The sequence below is a fragment of the Aptenodytes patagonicus genome, chromosome 2 (genome assembly GCF_965638725.1).
Source record: "Aptenodytes patagonicus chromosome 2, bAptPat1.pri.cur, whole genome shotgun sequence".
Taxonomy (NCBI): Eukaryota; Metazoa; Chordata; class Aves; order Sphenisciformes; family Spheniscidae; genus Aptenodytes; species Aptenodytes patagonicus.
In genome coordinates, this window is record NC_134950.1 from 457,377 (window position 1) to 477,307 (window position 19,931).

The window sequence follows — 19,931 nt, forward strand, 5'->3', positions numbered from 1 at the left end:
TGGAAGTGCTGTGAGGGCTTCGTTACATTGTGCTCCCAGTAGGAAAGCTGTGTTTTGTGCTGCTTTTCTCGGCAGGGCTGGATGCAAGCCCAGCCTGTGCTGCAGGGAAGGGATAAGTGGGATGGGGTGAGGGCTGGTGGCCCAGCTGTGTGACCTCTACTCTACCACTGAACTCGGAGATACCCTCAGCGTAGTGGACATGTGGTTTGGTTCCTTTCTCACTGCAGTAACACCAAGCCTGAGCTCTTGAAAATTGAGGACTGTGGCCTAAATAACTGTTCTAAGTGATGCAAGGAGCTGGTGACACAGCACCCGTTGAGGATCTGATGCCTTGATTCCTGCTTCTGTTTCCCAGATCCTCTGCTCAGCACTTCACCGCAGGCTTCCATCCTTTGCTTGCCCTCACAGTTTGCTGGGGGATGTGTCTGCGGGTGGGTTGTGCTGGGAAGATCGCTCTGAAGCAAGGTGCTTGGAGAAGCTGGGATTGCATTGGATTTTTGGTAGTCAGGCAGATGAGACCCCCCCTCATCTCGCTAAAGGACAGCATCCTCTCCCCCGCATCTGTTGAGCAGAAAGCAGAATGGAATGAGTTGAGTTAGGCTGTCAAATACCTCATTCTCCATCTGTACTTTGCCAGAAATTCATCACACTTGCCTATTTACTTGCAATTTTCTGTTCAGTGCTTCTTCTCACCCTTGGCTAGGGGAGCAGCGTGGAGCTTGGTGACCCAGCTTCTCTTCTCAGCTCTGGGCAAGGGAACCAAGTGCATTTTGGTCACCTCTCTACCCTCTTCTAACCGTGTGGTGTTCCCCTTTGCAGTTCCCCAACAGAGAAGAAGAACAGCTCCTCGCCCACTGCACCTCTGAAAAGCCACTTCCATCTCAGGAAGAAAAACGCCTCGCGGGGGAAGCCTTCTGCGACGCTGAAACGCTCCTCGCCCAAGGGCCTGGTGCAGATCACCAAGCACAGGCTCTGCAGGCTGCCGGCCACCAGGATGCAGGTCTCCACCAAGGAAGGTAGGAACAGCTGTCCCAAGGCGTGACTGATGGTGCTTGCTGACCGTGTGCCGGTGAAGCGGTTCCAAGGGAGGCTCTTGGATTTGGAAATGGGTTACCAGGTCCTCCAGGAGGTGAATCTGCTTTTGTTGGTCCTGGAGCAAACATTGAGGAGCAGAAGTTTGGCTGGAGTAAGACTTCTACCTTACCCCAGAGCTGTCTTGTGCTTTGACATCTCCAGACAAGGCCATTTTAAAGCTGCTTCTTGCTTCTAATGTGGTTTTGCTGGACTTACAGGCATCAAATAGGAAGGTGCTCAAGGAAGGAAGAGGATGGCAGAGGCAGTAATACATCTGTAAGACTAATCTTTCTTTTTGCACTGGGCAAAAGCTTGTGCGTGTCATGAGATACTCCTCTAGCAACTACAGACCTACCTAATGCACCTGTATCCTAGTGCGATGTCTGCGGGCGTTGAGGTTTTGTATGTAATTTGCTTAAAGTTGCAATTGTTAGAGGAATACCGGGTCCATCGTGTTTGTGAACAGGTAGTTTATGTTCATGTCCTGCTGCCTTGGGTTGGCAATGGTCAGAGCAGAAATCGGCTGCTTGGGGCTTGGAGAGCTGCACCTACGCATGCGTGAAACGTTTTCGTGATGTTTCTGGCTCGAAGTCTGGTTCTGCTATTCAGTGGCGACGTTATCACGCACAAGTGGCTTCAACCCCCTGAGACTCGGTTTTCTCAAATGTATATGGAGCATGTTTTGCTTATGCGCCTACGCCAAGCTCGTTCACGTACGGCAGAGTGGCCAGTGACACTGTGGTAGGCATCGCTTGAGTGGGGAGGGCTGTTCGGGCCATGACGTAGCTGCAATCTGCCTCCAAAAGTAAAACTGTTGAGCCTCTGTTTTCAGGAAGACAATTCTGTGGTTTCCTGCTCTGCACTTCACCTAGCGAGTTTACATGTGTGATTACAGTTCTTTCGCGTTCAGACAACTAGCTCTGTGTTGAGATGTTGCTATGTTTTGACAGATGAAAAGACAAGAATGGAGGCTTGCGATTCAGGAAAGGAAAGAGGTTTTTGTGGGAGGAGAAGAAAAAGATTTTTCTCTTCATGTGTGTGTTTGAAGAGGGGTTTGGAGGGATGGGGGGGGGGACGCTGGGAGGAGAATTTTGGATCTGGCGCTTTAGGAGGTGGGCAGTGACTCATGGGAGAGGCAGGGGCAGGGGGAATAAGATGTGCATTTGTGCAGTTGCATTGATGGTCCAGCATTCAAGCAGTTGCCTGACTTTGGGGCTGAGTCTTGCTCCATTTAAGGATGTCAGCAAACCCTTTCGTGTCTGGAGAGGCATGAAGACTGCACCTCCAGACACTCTGTGTTGGAAGTTTTCATGCGGTGCATGAAGGCAGCATGGATGGTTGGAGGTCTCGGTCATACTTGCACTGTGGTTGCTCTTCTGTGATGTCTGAAACCAGAGGTGGTGGATGCAGCACATGGCCAGATCCAGCTGTGATGGTGATGTGGGGGCAACAAGGCTTTTCTTCCTTGGGTGATGGTGATGTGTGGGATGGGGAACGCAGCCCTTCAGCCTCCCAAGAAATGTCCGCTGCCTGTTCTGGGGTGAATTTAGGACTCAGACCTCACAAACTGCTCAGTGGGGACCTTTCTCCAGTGTGGCATGTCCAGTACGAGTCATTGGATAAATCTTTATGCTGTAAAGCTCCTCTTTAAAGAACTTGCTGTGCTTGCTGAGAGCCTGGTATGAGCAGCTTTGCTGTGGCTCTGGAGACGCAGAGCAATTTGGGGTTGCAACAGCATTTTACACATGAGGAAATTGAGACACTGCTGGTTACAGGGATATAAGCTGTTCGGGTGATTCAGAAACAGACCTGAGGTTAAACCAGATCCTCGTTCTCCGTGTAGCTCTGTGTTTACACCTGGATTTGTGCAGAGCAGAGGCCTTGCTGTAGTTTGCTCAGCTGCGCGCATTGTAGAGGAGGTCACAATACTGAAGCTGCTGCCTTGGGAAGGCTCCTAGCACCCATCGAAGCTTGCTTGACTTGGCAAACATCTCTCCTTTTTAGAAGCTGTCAGAAAAAAACTTGTGCCCAACTAAAGTGAAGCTTCACATAGGTTAAGAATATACAAAATGCATCAAAATCTTCTGCCCCCCTGGGGGCCTGACTGGCAGCTGCCAAAAGCCTGTGTCTTTTGGGAACGTATTCTGAATCCTAGTTCCTTGATTGAAGGTAATGTTCCCATACTGAAAAGATCTTTGATCTTAAACTGCATAGGGCTGAAAGTATGTAGATAGAGCAGAAATATGGTTGTGCTCCTGGCTTTGATCAAAGTAGAAGTTGGCAAATAAAAAAGTTTAGAGAAAGTAGGAAAAAAAAAAATTGGAAAATAGGTCTGGAAGTGACTTTGGGAGAGCATGTAGTTCATTCCCCTGTCCAAAAGTGGATCAAATTATCAAACCATTCCTGATAGATGCTAGGCAAACCTAGCACAGACAAACCCCAGGTTTATAAGAGTTGTGAGTTGTCTGTGTTGAAGTGACTTACGTTATTTTCCAGCTTGGATTTGTGCGCTTCACAGTCTTAGCTCAGAGACGTGGAAACGAGTATCTGCTTTAATAAAACTTGGTGACCATGCCTTGTGGCTCTTTTTCTTTGCAAACTGCAGTACCTGCTGTAAAAATGTGTCTTGACTTGGTTCTTAAAATGAGTAAAAGCAAAAGGAAATGTCCTGCCTGCCTTTTCCTTTGTGTATATGTGTGCGTGCACGTGTGAGACTACTCTTCCTCACTTCATAAATGCCACAAATCCTTCTTTTCTCTGTGCCTCGCTGTGCTAGCGGGAGCACGGACACTGACGCCTTAGATGGTGAATTAAAAATGCTTCCCCACCATAATTCTGAAATGGCTTCTAAATTTCTTTCTTGCTTTCTGCAGTGTAGAGGAATTATACTCTGGTAGATGAGCCATTATTTGGACTGGAAAATGGCAAGTGGCACTGGGATCCATTCGCTTGAAGCTCTGGAAGGACTCCTTAGGCTGCCTTTCTCCTCCCCGGGGAGGAGGGTACAAGGTTGTTTCTGCTGTGTTTGCTGCTGCTTTGTCCAGTCTCTCTGCAGAGCTGAATTAAATACATCTTTCTGCTAGGAGGACTTTGTGCAGTTGAGATCTCTTGCTGGGTATATTTTCTGTTGACTTCGTGACTGTGAGGACTTGGCTGTGTGTCCTCTTCCTGGAGAGGTTCTCTAAGATGCGACGCAACGATGTAAGTTCGACAGTTCTTGTCATCTTTTCTCTACTGCACTTACAGGCTTTCCCCTCGCTGCTGGGACATCAAGTGCTAAATGCCGATATTATATGGGTAGATGGTTGCTGGTAATCTAACCTCTGTTGTACCATCATCTCGGGGGATCCCAAAGGACTTGATTTGCTCCTTCCCGTGCCACTGGCAGCTCTGTGAAGCAGCTGCTGAGTGATGCATGGCTGCTTTGCTTCCCCAGTTAGCAGAAAAATTCAGCAAGCCTTGACGGCTTTGAAATTGCAAAATGAATTTTGGCAGGGTTGGTGCTGCTTGCTGGGCATCTGGTTAAGGCTGAGAACTAGCAAGGTGCCTGCCCCACACATTCCTGCTTCTTACCTTCCCCTTGGCAGCAGCAGCCTTGCCTGTAGCATGGAGGTCGAGCAAGTAAGTCAAGCAGACCTTGACCCTTCATGCTCATCTTCATAATTAGCCTGTGGATTTGGTTCCTTTGATTGGAATTGGGTTTATAGGTTTGAATATCTTACACCTTAAGGCTTTTCTGTTTTTCAGAGGGTTCAATCCCACGCAGTGTATTTGCAGCTTAATGTGTTGAACTGTTCTCGTGATCTGGGTTTCTACAGCTGTTGAATTATTGCTGGACTGCTCCTACATGTGCTAGGACTTTTTTTTTTTTTTTGCTCAGGGAGACATGTATGGTCTAGTACAAAGAGATTGTTAGATCCTGGATGGGGCAGGGACATTTTCGAGGCAGCATCCCAGGGTCTGATGAGAGAGCCTAGCCACTGATGAGGGCTTGGAGCAGCTCAGACATCACTCACATTTGGTGCCCCTAAATGTATAATTATGTGTATAATGGTAGGTGTCTTCTGGTTTTACAGCAGTCTTGTAGTGAGCTGGGAGTAAGTGGAGGCTTGTGGGTTCAATTCCTGGCTCTCAGGTTATCTGAGAGGTTTTGGGAGGGTTGTTTTTATTTCTCTCGGCTTGTGCAAAATGAAGGTATTAATCAGGTGGTGGAGTTTTAAGTCGTGCCATTTCTCGCAAGACAAGTGCGAGGGAAGTAGGTGGGGAACAGAGGTGCTACTGGGAGCCTCTGGCAGCAGTGTGGGACACGAATGGAGCAGTGAGGCTGGTGTTAAGTCTCTGGCTTGATGCTGAAGCAACACCCATTGCCTCTCTTGCTGGGAGCAAACCGGTGACAGTCCTGGGCCAGCCGAGTGGCTTACCTCTGATTAGTTTGTCGTCTTGAGTCTGGACACGCACAGCCCAGCTAACAAACCGATTAAAAAGCCGGATGGTTCATGCTGGGCTAGTGATCCCGCTGGATGGATGTGGTCGCGCTGGAGCCTGGATCCGATGGGCGCTCATGCCCATGTGGTGAGTGAGCGTCCAGCATGCCTGCGTTCCCGGGGAGCTGCGAGATCCCACCTCGGACACAAACAGTGCGTGCGTCAGGGCTGCGGACGGAAGGACGGCTGGGGAGAAGCGTGCCCTACTTCATGTACTGCAGCGTGGGTGCAAAAAGCTGGGTCAGCCCCTTCCTTCCTTGCTGATGCGGGTGGCGTTGTGACGCAGCTTTGTTGTTTTCTTGTTTGCCCTGTTAAACAGGCTTTTGGGATACGTGGCAGGAGCTCTGTGGTACGTACCGAAGGCATTGGTGCCTTTCCCAAGTGCGTAATGCAAAGGCCTGTCCATCTCCTGACACTTCAGTTCCCTTTTTGGACCCAAATGGACCTGAGACTTGGTGTCACATTGGTGTTTCCCAGTGGTCTGTATTCAGAGGCGCTTGCCTCTGTGGGAATCGCCGTGTTTTCATTTAAGGATCAGTGATTGTATTAGAGAGAAAATGGAAAGTGGCAGACTAGTAGCAGTTCTCTCAGGATTATTTGGGCTGCTCTCATGGCGAGCGTTATACCTGCAGCTGTTATCAATTAACTCCAAAATACTCATCTGATGAAGTGGAACATTTAATAACCACTCAGAAATTGGGGTATGTCCCAAATTGAAGTTGCTCTGATGGGACGGTAGAGCGGCGAAGCATTTCTAATCCAGTTGGTGGTCTGTTCATCCAAGTATTTTAACGCAGGGCTTGTGCTGGGGCAGAACGCCTGCACAGGAGGAGCTCAAGTGCTTGACCAAAGCAAAGAGGAATAGAAAATGTTCTGTTGCTCAGTGGAGCCAAATTAATGTTGATAAACCGGCCTGTAGATGTTGGACTTCTCGACCACTTAGTACTTAATATTAATGTGCCATTAATATTAAAGAGTTCCTTCCTCCCCTCCCTCCCCCTTTGTTTCCATTTAACTTCTCAGGCTCTTTTTGGAGGGAAGGAGAACTTTTGGAGATAATTGCTTTGCTGGGAGTTGTGACTCCACTCAGGTAACAAGCCCTTGCTTTGGGCACGGTCGCGAGCCTGATGAAGCCTCTGGCCTTCCCCTTGTTTGAAATGGCTTCACCACTTCTGCACAGGGTCTGCTTCCTTCGGCACCCGCACCGGCGTATTTCAGGCTTCTGTCTGAATGTCAGGCTTCACATAGACATTTGTGTATAGAAGTGGCAGACACAGGTTGTCTCGCTTGCCTCTGGTGTTGACAAGACAATTCGCATCTGAGTTGGGGATCTGGTACAAGAGGGATAAAAGGCAGCGGTTGCTTCTCTCCTTATCCAGGGAAAAGCTGGAGGACCAACAAGGATCATCAGGCTGCTGAATATGGTCCTCAGGCCACTGGTGCCACTGTGTTGTGTAGAAATAATACAGCCTGTTTAAATGCAAGCTGAAGTTAACTATGTGATTTCTATTTTTTTTCTTCAAACAGATATATATATATATATTTACTTTTTTTCAAATGACTTACCATAATTGGAAGTGCTCTTACAGCCTGAACTTTTAATTCCCCTGTTAACTGTGTGGGAGTCGCGCTGGGAAGGTGGCTGGGCTCTGCCCTCATACTGCAATCCCTTTTTGGATGCAAGAAGCAGGGAGAGGCTAGCTGGTAATTAAGATGTTGGGTGGAGTTTCCACGGATGGCAATTCCCCCAACCATCTTTTTTTTTGGCATCTGAACTGAAGGATTTGTTTTGGAGAATAAATACTGGGCTCCTGCTCTGTCATTTGCCGAGTAACTTTCCTGCCAATAACGGTATGTTGTAATTATGTTTTCTAAATGGCAAATGTCTATCCCGAATTGGCTTTCTGTTGCTTATTTGTTACAGCAAATGGCCAATATAATAAAATCGTGGTGCATATGTTGGGACAACACTGCTTCCTGCGGCGCTTTTTGGCCACGTGCTGTCCGGTTTAGCTTGGTCAGCCTTTATCCGCTTTCTCCAAACTGGAGATGGGGTTATTCCCGAAAGTGCAGGGGCATGATCTTTTTATCACCAGTTTTAAGGGAAAATACCAACTTCTAAGTGAGGTTTGACTGATTCAGATGCGATGGCAGAGGGCTATGCCCGCTCCTCCTGTACCACGAGTCCTGTGCCAGCAGTGCAGATGTGGGAATCCCCCCTCTTTCCCAACAGCCTTTTACTCCCAGCTCTAGCTGGTCGCTTATTTAAAGTCTTGCAGGATGAGGCCCTTTCTCAACTCTTGTTTTTGATGAAAGACAGGTGAGTGCTTGCAGTCGCGAACCTTTAATCACCCCTGCAAAAAATCAGTGCTGTTGCCCTCCTTGGCTGCCGCAGCTCTTGTGCAACGCCGCTGCGCTGGTAAGCGTTCACCCTGCTCGGGCATTCGGCGTGACAGTGCTGTTGTTTCTTATTCCCCTGGCTTTTTCTCTAGGTGAAACTAGAAGTGAGCGCTTAAAATTATGATTTTTAAAAAAAAAATTCTTTTAATGTCAGAGATGTGGCAGCTCTGTGGATGGGGAGCAGCACCGTGCCTGTTTGCTGCGTGTCCGGCACAGGAGTGGCGGCTGTACGGTGCGCTCTGACAAGCAGGAGAATTGGGGATTTCGGGGAGTCTCTCGTGCCGCCCTTCCTTCCCCGCAGCCCTGCAGAGGGCACTCGTGCCCCTCGCATCTCCCTGGTCCACCTTTTTCTGGTTATTGATGGCCTAATTTCGTCTTTATGTGAAAGAAAGCAGATATCAAGTAATTTGCAGCAATAACCTGCTAATGCTGGGCCAGTATCAAAACTCCCATGTTCATTTCAAGTGGCAGATAAAACACTAATATATAATTATCCTTGCAAATTGGATTGTTTTAAATAACCAAAAGGCTATGGCCAGGAGAAAACTATCCCATTTCCCTTGAGTTACTATTGCAGTGTAATTGCTGCGTTCAATCAATTTCCTTGGCATTAGAAATTCCATCACAATCAACATTAAGCTTTATTCATTGTGATGGCTAAGAGCCGGGCCATTTCTCCTCTTTTCCTTAACTGGCAAAATTAATCAGGGAAAAGATTTTAAACATTTACCCGTGCGAAAGAGGTCAGCTCTGCCACTATATTGCTCAGCAGATAAGGGGGCTAATAAAAAGAAAATTGAATTACTAATGATCGCCAGGAACAGAGTATATAAAACCTGGCAATCGCCCGGTTCAGGAAAAAGGAGAATCAATTTTCTTCGGACAAGGTGCGCTCATTTTTTATTTTGGCGCATATTATCAGCAATTTAATTTGAAAGCGCATAAACAGGAGGAAACAGTTAGAAAATAATGAGCCTGAAGGTGTAAAATGCTGCAGGATATATGCTGTACACAATTTATTTGGCACAACAGATAATCACTTTAATTGAATTCAAAACTGCATTGTTCAGCAGCAGTGCGGGCTGCCCGCCTCGCCCGGGGGGATTACAGAATATTACAAAGATGCCGGCAAGAGGCTCCTCGGTGTCTTTTCCCCTCTGTAATGTCCCCTTCCAGGCAGGACTTCTCAGCCGTGCGCCCGGGATTGCTTAGGCACAGTCACAGCTGGCTGAAAGCAGAAGATGGAGAAAGTGAGAGGCAGATTTCTCTAGGGACCCTTGCTTGTTGTATCGCTATGTATATTTGTTTCTTAAATAATTTGGTGTTTGCCGGGTTTGATGGTTTTAGTGCAAGATCATCACGTAAGCATGCAGCGCAGAAACCGGTCATGTCGTCTTCTGCTTCAGATGAACTTATTTCGCTGCTTCCCAGCTGAACTTCCTGAGTTAAAAGCCTGGCTACCTCCTCCTGCTTGTAGTGATCTCCTGGTCTGTGTATTAAACTAGTTTTTAAGTGGTAGCTTTTGGATTATGCCTGGGAGAGGTGGGTGGTGGGAGAGACGCTTTTGCTGCTGCAGGTCAGCCCGATTGCCACGCAAGGAGCTGCGCTGCGAGGGATGTCTCTCCAGCTGTGCCGCGGAGGTTCATCCTTTAATTTCTTTTGTTCTTTGGGTTTGGAGAGCGGAGTGGACTCGTGCCGGGGTGGGAGTAATACCGTTACTCAGCACTTTGCCTGTTCAGAGCACTTTGCGGGCATTAACTGATGAAACGGTGGTTTGGTAAGGTGGCACAGGAGGGGCCGTGTTACCATCTCCGCCGTACACATGCCTTGGCAAAGGAAGCCAAATAGATGGGGAACCACAGTAACGACCAATCTGTGGCCGTGCAAATCTGTGGCCAGAGCAAGAGTAAATTTTGAGCCTATCCTTTGTTGCATCCACTATATGCACAGCTAGGAGACTAGTTTTTGTGTTTCCCCCCCTTTAAAATATTCCTTTCCTGCTTATCTTTGCCTTTCTCATGCTCCAGGCTGAGATAAGACAGCGGTTCGTGTTACCAGCTTCCTGCTTGTCCTCTGTTGCCACCGCCAGCACTGAAACTGGCTTCCCTGAATGTGCTGAATAGAAGGAAATCCTGTTTGTATTTGCTTCTTTCCAGAGAGAAATTCCGTCGGGATTTGTAAGACCTGCTTCACCCTGCCATCTGCAGAAGAGTTTCTACAACTCTCTAATTTCAGTCGGAGTGATGGTCACCTTCCAAAAAATTCCCTAAACCCTAATTTCTCTTTCTGCTTGCCCAATAACGCGAGCCGTGCGGCACGGGGGTGTTGGGCCGGGCAAGGGGCGCTCACTTGGAAAAAAGCTGGTGGCAGAAGTGGAAGGAGCTGGTTTGCATTACTCATGCCCAGGCGAGTGCAGAAAGTAAACGGGGCGTAAATGGTGAGGACTAAGTTATGGCTGGCATCTGAATGCTCAGCTGCTGTTAATTTTATTGACACTGGGTGTTTGTATCCCTCTGGCAGCTTTGAAAATTTCTGCAATGGATTTTATACCCCCTTCTATTTTTTTTTTTTTTTTTTTTTTCTTAAGCCAAGGCCAATCAGTAGATATTTCTAGTGGGGAGATTCCTGCTGGGGCACTGTAGTTTGGGTGGTGGTTTGTTTTTTTTTTTTTTTTTAAGCGGTATTTCTTGCTTCATGTTTTTTTTTTTTTTTTTTTTCTTTTCAGTGAATTACACAAGGTGTTGCTGCTGTTTGTGAGGTGACATCTCAGATCGCGTTACATATGAGTTAAGCTGGTGTGGTGTCTCTGTTACGTCTTATTAGAAGGAGTCGGAGGTGGCGATCCCTGCCCTCAAAGGAAGCCCTTGTATCATGCATGGCACTGCTCAGGACCCCTTGGAGTTCGTCGCATCTTTTCTTCTCTGCTCCATCATTAGTCTCGTCTTTCTGAGCGGGTCCTTCCTAGCTTATCCGAACCCTTTGCAGGTTCGCCGCTCGAGGCCGACAAGGCTAATGTCGTTACGCTGTCATACGTAGATTTGACCTTGCCCATAAATCATTACGTTGTCAGGGCTCTCTTCTTGCTTTTGCTGGCTTGTCCTTGGGAGCTGGGGTGGAGTGTGGCTGGTGAAGTGGCTGCTCGCTCCTTCGCAGTAATTGGGAAAAGTTCACGTACTTGGCTTTTTGCCGGCACCAGTTACGTCAGTGTTCGTAAGTAACGGTTTTGGGTTTCTGGCTTTACTTGGCATTTACAGGTGACTTGTCCCAAGCTGCAAGAGGAGCTGCAGGCAGCCAGCAGCAGGGATTCTGTTTTCAGAGCCCTCTTTTAAAAATAACAGGCTGCTTTGAGCGAGGGAAATCAGCCTTGCTAAACGAGGAGGTCTCACCATGTAGACAGCCTTCTCTCAAGCGCTCCGGCTTTTGGATTCAGGGGTGAAGGGTGTGGACCAAGTGATGAGGGTCTGGGGAGCAGCAGGCGATGGCACTCTGCTCTTTGCGTAGAATTGTTTTAAATTATTCTTAGTTTCTGTGTCCGTTCTTTCTCCCTTTTCCTGCAGAATTCAAACCATGTGCTCAATTTAATGTTGAAAATCACCTCTCAATACCTGTCTCCCCATTTCAGAGACTCTCGCGTATGCATGTGCAGTGCCAGCTACCATTTGATTGTGAAATTCTGTTAGTAGCAAGCAGCTCTTTGGGGAATAGTATATTTATACGCTAAGAGGAAAAATATTTGGCTTTGGGGAAGCATGACATCCTTTCATTGGCTATGACCCTTGATATTTTCAAGTCCATGGGGGGCTTTTCTAAGAATTCAAACCTTTCGGGGATGGCGTGGTGCAGAACAAAAATAGAAAAGAAAAAAAAAAAAAGAGAGAGAGGGGAAAAAAAAAATAGAAAACAGAGCGGTAGGTCTTAGCACAGTGGTATGTGCTTCTCGCTCGTCCTCCTGGGGCTTGCGTCATGCCGCTTCTTGACGAGTGCCTGTAAGCTGTTACTCCAAGTATCACACCCTCAGATCAGGGTGGCACAGTGTAATTTTGGTCATCGGTGCTTTCTTGTTGAATGCTGGATGTCTCTCCTTGCTGTTATTTTTACGGTGAAGCTTGCTGGAAGGGCAGCGAGTTGATAAAAAGAGTCTATGTTTATAGCTTGTGCTACTAAAGAATAGAGTAGCAGCTGGATGCTGTTGTGCTGACTTTATGAACGCGTAGTGTGTGATTTCTGTGCTGTTTGGGATATTTTTTTTTTTGTTCGGAGTGGTAGAAAGCTGCAAACCTTGCTTGTAATTCTGAGCTGAGTTAGTCCCCTGCTTGTCCCTAGCAAGCGCTTGCGTGAACGGGTTTGTCTCCGTGTGGATGCTCAGGCTGCGTACTGAAGCTTTTAAAACAGTTTTCAACCTGTCTGGCTCTCCCTGCTGCTCTGAATTGTGCTGAATTTCAGTGCTGCTGCCTCTTATCCCCTTCGTTGTCTTTCCTTGGGCTCTTAAAGTAAAAATAAGGAAATTAAAAGCGGGCATTTAAGGCACTTAAATATGAATGCCTCTGTAACCTGAAGCTTGACAGTGAGTCTCTTTTTCCTTTTTTCTTTCACCTTCAGTCAGTTTGTGTATTAGGTATCCCCTGCACAGTCACAGTTGAAATTACTGATGTTTCCCATGCTGTGAACTGATGCCTGCGCGGATGATCGGAGTATCCTCCGCAGCGCTGTCAGGACTCCCCAGATCCCGCCCCAGCAGATGCTCGACTCCTCGACTCCCTGTAAAACCTGGATAGGTTTCTCTGTTCTGCTTTCTGCTTCCCGTTCTTCTCCAAATCCCCATTTACAAGTCAGGTTTGGTTTTTTTGTTTTTTTTTTTTTTTTTTAATTTTTCTTGTGCAAACACTTCCCATTTGATATTCCTAGTAGCAACTCACAAGCTTTGTACGGCGATTCCTCTCTATTGCTTCTGAGCTGAGTTAGAAGCCGTTCATTCGAGGACTTGCCTGTTCACTTTGTGTGCTCTACAAAGTGATATAAATGAGTAATACCCCTCAGAATATGTGTCAGATGCATAACTGCACCTGGGGTAAGTGCTTTGTGGACTTGACAACATCTCACGAGCCCTACAAAACTGTGCTGTTGCAGCAGCTTTTGTGGTTTCAAGTTTCTGCTGTAGACTAAGGGATGGGGAAACGCATTTACTTCAGTTGTCAACGGGAATTTTGCTATTGCCCCCGGGAAATTTGAGTTTGAGGAATGTTTCATCCTCCCTTATGCCTCTGTATAATCCACACGCGTGTGGTTTTTGGCAGACTTCTATTTTGGATTGTCCTCGGGGTTGTTTTATAGTATTAAGGAAGGGTGTTGTGTGGGTGTATAGACAGGGCTGGTGAACTGTGGGTCCAGATCTGTTCTCAAAACTGATCCTATGTGTTGTTATCCCTTAAGCCTGCCCTCGGGGGCTCTCCAGTGGAAAAGGGCACGAGCATACTTGGAGCCTTAGCGTGGGCTATTAACTCCTGCATCGGTCGCGATGGTGAAGTGTGTGCTGTTGCTCATTCCACCGGCAAATGTCCTGGGACGACATGTCCTTGGGTGGGACAGAGACACACTTGGGCAGGTGTGTGTCTGTGGTGGGACGTGCTGTACAACTTCGGTTTTCCTTGAAGAATCTTCCCAAAACACGTCTTGTGAGGTCTCTGCAGTAAAACGGACAAGCTGGTGTGTATTGGCCATTTGTACCCATTTGTAGCGTGGGTAAAAAGCGAAGAGCTCTCCTGGAATAAAATCAGTAACGGCTGAGCTTATTGAAAGGTGCAACGCTGCTGTGTAACGAATGGCTTCTGGTTGTAGGAGAGCAACACCCACATTTTATGGAGAATTAAGGGATGGCCCAGCTCAGGAACTGTGTTGAGAAGGTCCAACGCGGTGCCAGCCGTCTCGGGGCAGCCTGCCTTCACTGGAGGGGCTGTCGAGCTTTGTGCGCCACAGGATGCTCTGGTGCATCTCCTGGTAGCCTCAACTCCGAGCTTTTTGGGGTGACAAGGACAGGCTTGAGTCAAAGGGCCCAGATAGAAAAACTTCAAATACTGCTTTTTGGGGGGGGAATAAAAAAAAAAAAAAAAAAAAGAGATGAACTCTCTTCTTTTGAAGAAGCTGTTTGAAGAAGAGACCAACCTCTCGCCCAAATGATGTTTTTCCTTGGCTGGGTGATGGTGATTGGGTTGATTGGTGAGCTTAATCTAGCGATGATGACTTTGAAATGGTTTTCTTGCAAGGTGGTTGTTTGCTTGGTTATTAGGAAAGCAAGGTGCTCGGTGTGGAAGTATCCGTTATCAACGAGAAAAATCAAAAGGGGATTTGATAGGGTGAAACAAGTTCATCAGAGATACCACTCTATATATGTGTGTGTGTGTGTGTTTTTAAAATAAGATTTACTCTACTACCTCAACATTAACTGGGGCATTTTACAGTGCTCCCCTTCTGTGAGCTTCCGCGATCCATCATTTCCCTGCCAGCGTGCTGTAGTGGCTGTTAGATTTTACTACACCAAACACTGTAAAAGGGCATTAGAGCAGTTAAATCTGGAGTCTTGCTTTCATAAGGAAAAAGAAAATGCTGAATTAGGCAATGGAAAAGGCAACCACAGCGATACTTTAATCTTGCATAAATTATCAGAAGAGTCAGAGGCTAGCAATTTTATGTATTGTTATAGCTCTGCTAATTAATTATTCCAGAATAATCGATGTTTAGAAAAACCAAAGTTTGGTCCTTTTCTGTCTTAATGGACTACGGTATTTACTTTCAATATGGCAGCTGTATTTTTATTTTTTTTTTATTTTTTATTTTCTGATGTGGCAACACTTTATTTTTACCACCCCCCCACCCCCCCCCCCAACCATGGGGTGAATGCACTAGCTTTCCTAAATATGTACAGTCTACATGATAACCAAACAGGGAAATATTACTCCACAAATTGTCTGTGGGTCTAACTCACAGTGTTGGCTTTGGAGCGAGATATTCCCGATGTCCAGGGAAAGTTGTGTCTCCACCATGAATATTTGAAGGATGAGGTGCTCTAAAGAAGCAGAGGAATTATTTAAGAGGCTATAAAATGGTCTACAAATTGAGATGAAATGGTCAACACGCTGAGAAGATCTGTGCAACTGGAATGAGTAAGTTGATATTTTTCTAAAATAGATGGTGAAATTCTGGCCCCGTTGAAATTGTCTGGGCTTAAACTTTTACCCTTATGCTTCATGGTATATACATTTTAAACCCTAACGTTTGCTCTGGCTCATATATTGGGGCTAGAGTAATGATATGTCACAGGTTTGTATCTCTCTCTGTATACAGATAGATATAGATATGTATAGATATATAGGGAAGTGAGCAGGGGAATTTGGTAAACTCGTATATTAACGTTGCTACGTTAACATTCTGTTAAACTGACAGAATTCACGACATTTATTCAATTTCTGAGTTAGGGATCAAACTAAAGACAAATTCCACTTATGGAAAATTGAAGTATAAACTTTTCAGAAGTGGAACAGCGGGACTTGTTGTCATGTAAATAATTTCTTGACAGTTGGATTGTTTTCTTCATGTCATGCTTTGTAAAGGGTAAGTAGAAAATCACAAGACAAGAATAGGTCTCTGCCAGCTCATAAAAAAACGTTTTGCCCTTTTAGCATGCTTTCTTCATGTGCTTAAAATAAAATCTCGGTGCTTTGGCATGGCATGCTTCGTTCAGGAGGGACCCCCTTGCAGAAGAATGGTGCTGACTGTCTTGGAGCACTTCCCTGCCTCATCCTCTTATCAGAAAGAGGAGGGAGACAGCTGAGGGATGCCTAGAAAAGTGCAGATTAGAGAGGATGATCAGGACTGTTACAGTTGAGATGTAATTAAATATTTAGTATTTAAAGCATGTCTGATGTTTGACTAGTAATAGTTAAGTCAGGACACTTGCTTTGGGAAGGTATATTGAAAAAAGTAAATACTTTGTGCGTTGCAATGTAGGGAGCAGCTGAGCCTGCAGCTCATCTTGGTCCTAGTTTCTAGACTTGGCAAGTTATTATCAACTTGGTGCTTAGTTTTGAATATTCTCTTCGATAGAAAGAGATTACTTTCCTCTGAACGGTGGAATTGCACAGAGCTGCACATCAACGTGTTCATCTCTTTCTGGAGAGTTTGGATTCATTGGGATTTGAAGTCCTTTGGAAACAATAAACTCGGTGCCCTGAAATGGAGCTTAGGAAACCTATGAACGCTGAAGTCCCAGTGTCCTTGGATAGTGTGCACCTGACCCAATGCTCTGGGAGGCAACTGGTTCAGTAGTGGCTTTGCTAAAAAGGGCCTGAGGCTGTGTTGGACCCTAAGCTGGAAGTGCCCAAAGTGTCCTCTCATTACAGATAGAGCAAACTGGATTGGGCTATATTAAGAGGAATATGTCCAGCAGATTCAGAGATGGTATTAACCTTCTTTGTGGCACTGGTGGGGCCATACTGGTATACAGTGTCTAGTTTGGGGCATCCCAATTCAAGAAGGATGCGAAGAGATGGTCCAGTGGCAGAGCATCTTGGAATGACCTTGGGCATATGACCTAAAGTAAGAGCTTGAGGGCGCTGGGGTCGTCTCGAGAGGCTGTGGAGTCTCTGCCCTTGGAGGTATTTCAAATCTGGGTAGATGAAGCTGTGGCTGCCCTGATTTGGTGTTGGTGATGCTCGTGCTTTAAGCAGAGGGTTGAGCTGGAGACCTCCAGAGATCCCACCAACATTTCTGTGATTCTAAGGAAGTAACTTACATTATCTGCTACAGTGCTGAAGTTTTCACTTTAAGCACCAAAATCCTATGCAGCTTACTAGGTTTTGCAGCGTTTGTGACTGACATGTCAAACCCAGCTGATAAAACCATCCAGTTCCTGTCTAGCTGTGAAGAGGTTATCGTCAACAAGACTGGTACAGAACTGCCACTGTGTACTCACTTGGCAATCACGCCCGCAAGGACTTTGGAAACTACAAAAGTGCCAAAGATGCTGTGCGAAAGCCCTTTTATTAATATTTCCTGAAAAGACTGAAAGTAGTCCTAAGATTCTCAGCATTAGGAGTTGATTCTGGAGCACTGTCGTACAAAAAGGAAATTGCTTTTGCAAGAGATGGTAGTACCATGTTCTCAGATGTGAAGGTAAGGACCAAAGCAGGAGCAAATCCAACGACTTTATTTCACTGCTTGAGAGGACCTTTAATCTAGCCGGTAGGTCTAAGTTAACCCAGCGCTCCCAGGCTACAGCAAATGAACGTCGTCTTTACAGACTCAAAGTTATATTCGCAAAACTGAGCGTTCCACTTAGCACGATTGCCTCGCAGTAGCCCTGCTGTGGCTAGGACTTGCTTTATTTTGCGTGTGCTGTTGTTCTGTGCTGTTATTCATGCAGTGCCAAGGCTGTAAATTACCCTTTACCGTCAGGAGAATGTGCCAACCAATTAATATAACCGGTGTCCTGAAGAGCTGGTGATGGAAGGAGTCTAGGAAGAGAATGATGCAGAAGAAATGCTGGTTAACGAGCAACTAGGTTGGCTCGTGAACAGGTAGGGTTTGCTGTGACGTGCTTCTAAAGATTGTACTTAAGCGAAGAGATCTTATAAAAAAAAATAAGGGCAGCATCTGTTCCTTGTAACAAGCAGCGTGTCTCCAAGCTTTGAGCTGGTGGTCCATCAAATAACCTCGTGACTCAGTTGAAAGTGTACCTGAGTCTGGATTGCCCAACTTGGTGCAAACTTGTCTTTACCTTCAGTTATAAAAAGTACTTACTTGAGTGGATGATGCAAAATGATCAAAACTGCATTAGGGCTGAATGCTTTTTCATGTGGCTTCGCTACCAGGAGCCACTCTGCGATGCACTGGTAATGCAGACATAGCCCCCCCCATCCTGCAGGACAGCCTTTAAGTGCAGAGAGAAATCACCCGCCGCTGACTGCTCAGAGTCTTTCCATTTACCCTCCTGGGAAAAGCAGGGAAGAGCGATGGATTCTGCATTATTCCCCAGAGAGGTTTGTGCATGGTTTACGTGGGGAAGGGGAAGAAGGGAAACGTAATTGAGAGCATGTTAAGTAAATTCTAGCTATAAGGAAGAAATTTTTTGCCCTGAGGGTGGTGAAACACCGGACCAGGTTGCCCAGAGAGGTGGTGGATGCCCCATCCCTGGAAACATTCCAGGTCAGCTTGGACGGGGCTCTGAGCAACCTGATCTAGTTGAAGATGTCCCTGCCCATGGCAGGGGGGTTGGACAAGATGACCTTCAAAGGTCCCTTCCAACCCAAACTATTCTATGATTCTAAATGCATCATGTGTCCTGGAAACTTGTATTTCTTGCTCCTGGATCCATGTCGGGGCACCAAAAAGCTGCCCTGCTTTTTCTGGGTTTTGCAAGACTGCGTGTAACGTGTCTTCTGGTGCCAGAGCAGACTGAGGATCACTGTAGAGCCTCAGTGAGGACGTGGAAATACACCTTAATATGTGGTTCTCTGCTCTCCCTTCCCAGCTGATGGCTTGTGGCACGTCCATCCCATCCACTGCTTCCTGAGTGTCCTCCTGTGCTGTTGCCTGTTGTTTGGAAGGAGTTCTGGCCTCCGACACGCTGTAGGTGCCTTTCTGGGATGAGGGCTGGTTCTCGCTGAACTAGTGTACATCACGAGCCGGTGGGGATCCTGCCCCTTAGTGCTGCCTGTGGACGTTGCTGAGATCAGCAATTAAAAACACGGCTGCGCACGGGCGGATTGGGCTTTGCAGTTTCTTTCCGGAGCTCGGGAAACATCTGCTTTGCGGGGTTTTAATTTCTCTCCCTAGCACATCCATCCCTTCCCCAGCAAATTTTAGGGCTGGGGAGGATGTGTGCTGCAGAGGACAGGTGAGGACAGGGCAGAGCGGTATGTGAGCAAACACTTGTTGAGCTGAAGGGGTTAGAAAAGCCAGGACATACAATGCCAGTAAAGCGATCTCTGCTCCCGAGCAATTCCTCCCCCTGTGACAGGGGGATACCCAGCCCCAGTGACTCTCCCACTGTCACCACTTTCCTTCTGGGGCTGGGCAGGGCGTGGGTGACATGCCGTTGCCTGGACATTGCGTGGGGAAAGCAGCTTTGTTGAAAGGGTCCTAAACTTGATATCCTTGTTTATCTCTTCCCAGTCCCTGCCTGGCCCCTCTAAACAGGTGCCAGTGCATGCAATTCCCAACAGCCGCTTTGCTGCCTGAATAACGCCGCGAGCGAGCCGTGTCTACACGGGGAGTTATTCCTGCCTCCCTTCAGGGTTGGAGCATCCCTATGGCAAACGGGCCGTGACTCTGGAAGCAGACCCAAGACCTGGAGCTGGCTTGGGGAGGCTGGTCCTGGAGGTGTCCGGTGGCTGCTGCCACGCTCGAGAGCTTGCAGGATATTTATTTTGGAGCGGTTAGACTTGCGCAGGCAAGCTGTCAGGCCTGTCCGAGCTGGGGGAGGCAGCGTGTCTGCTTTCTCATGAGGATAAAACCTCCATGCTGTGCTGAAAAGATCTCATATATGGCTAGAAAGGGCGCTCTGACTCACAGCTCCAAGGCTATTATAGGACAGTGAAAACTCCTCTCTATTAGTGCTGCAAAGCTCTGCAAAATGGGTTGTTTCCAGGTGTGTGTAAGACACCCCAGCCATGTAGACTCATCGGTAACTTAAAAAATGCCATCCTGCAGCTTTATTATTTTGCTTTATTTCCTCTCTCCATGGCTGGCGAGGAACCCTGCTGCCAATCCCTGCACCGGCCGAGCACTTGCACGGCTTGGCTTAGCACGGTGAAGCCGCAGCACCTCTCCCGGGTGCTCTCGGCATTGCTTACGTTCCCCGAGATGAGCCGGTGGTGGGAAAGCAGTGCCCCGCTGCGGGGTTGTTTAGTGTCTCGACTTGAAGACATTCCTGAATGAAACCCTCTTAATTCCCACCTGAACACTGTGGTGGCAATATAA

General features: G+C 47.1%; 1 protein-coding gene across 1 annotated transcript in view; it reads left to right on the forward strand.

The window, feature by feature from the left end:
• The window catches only part of ZC3H3 (zinc finger CCCH-type containing 3), a 185,514-nt gene that overhangs the window by 4,531 nt on the left and 161,052 nt on the right, over window positions 1-19,931 (forward strand). Inside the window, exon 3 of the mRNA XM_076328983.1 lies at window positions 820-1,016. Coding sequence (XP_076185098.1) covers window positions 820-1,016 — 197 coding nt within the window. The remainder of the gene's footprint in view (window positions 1-819; window positions 1,017-19,931) is intronic.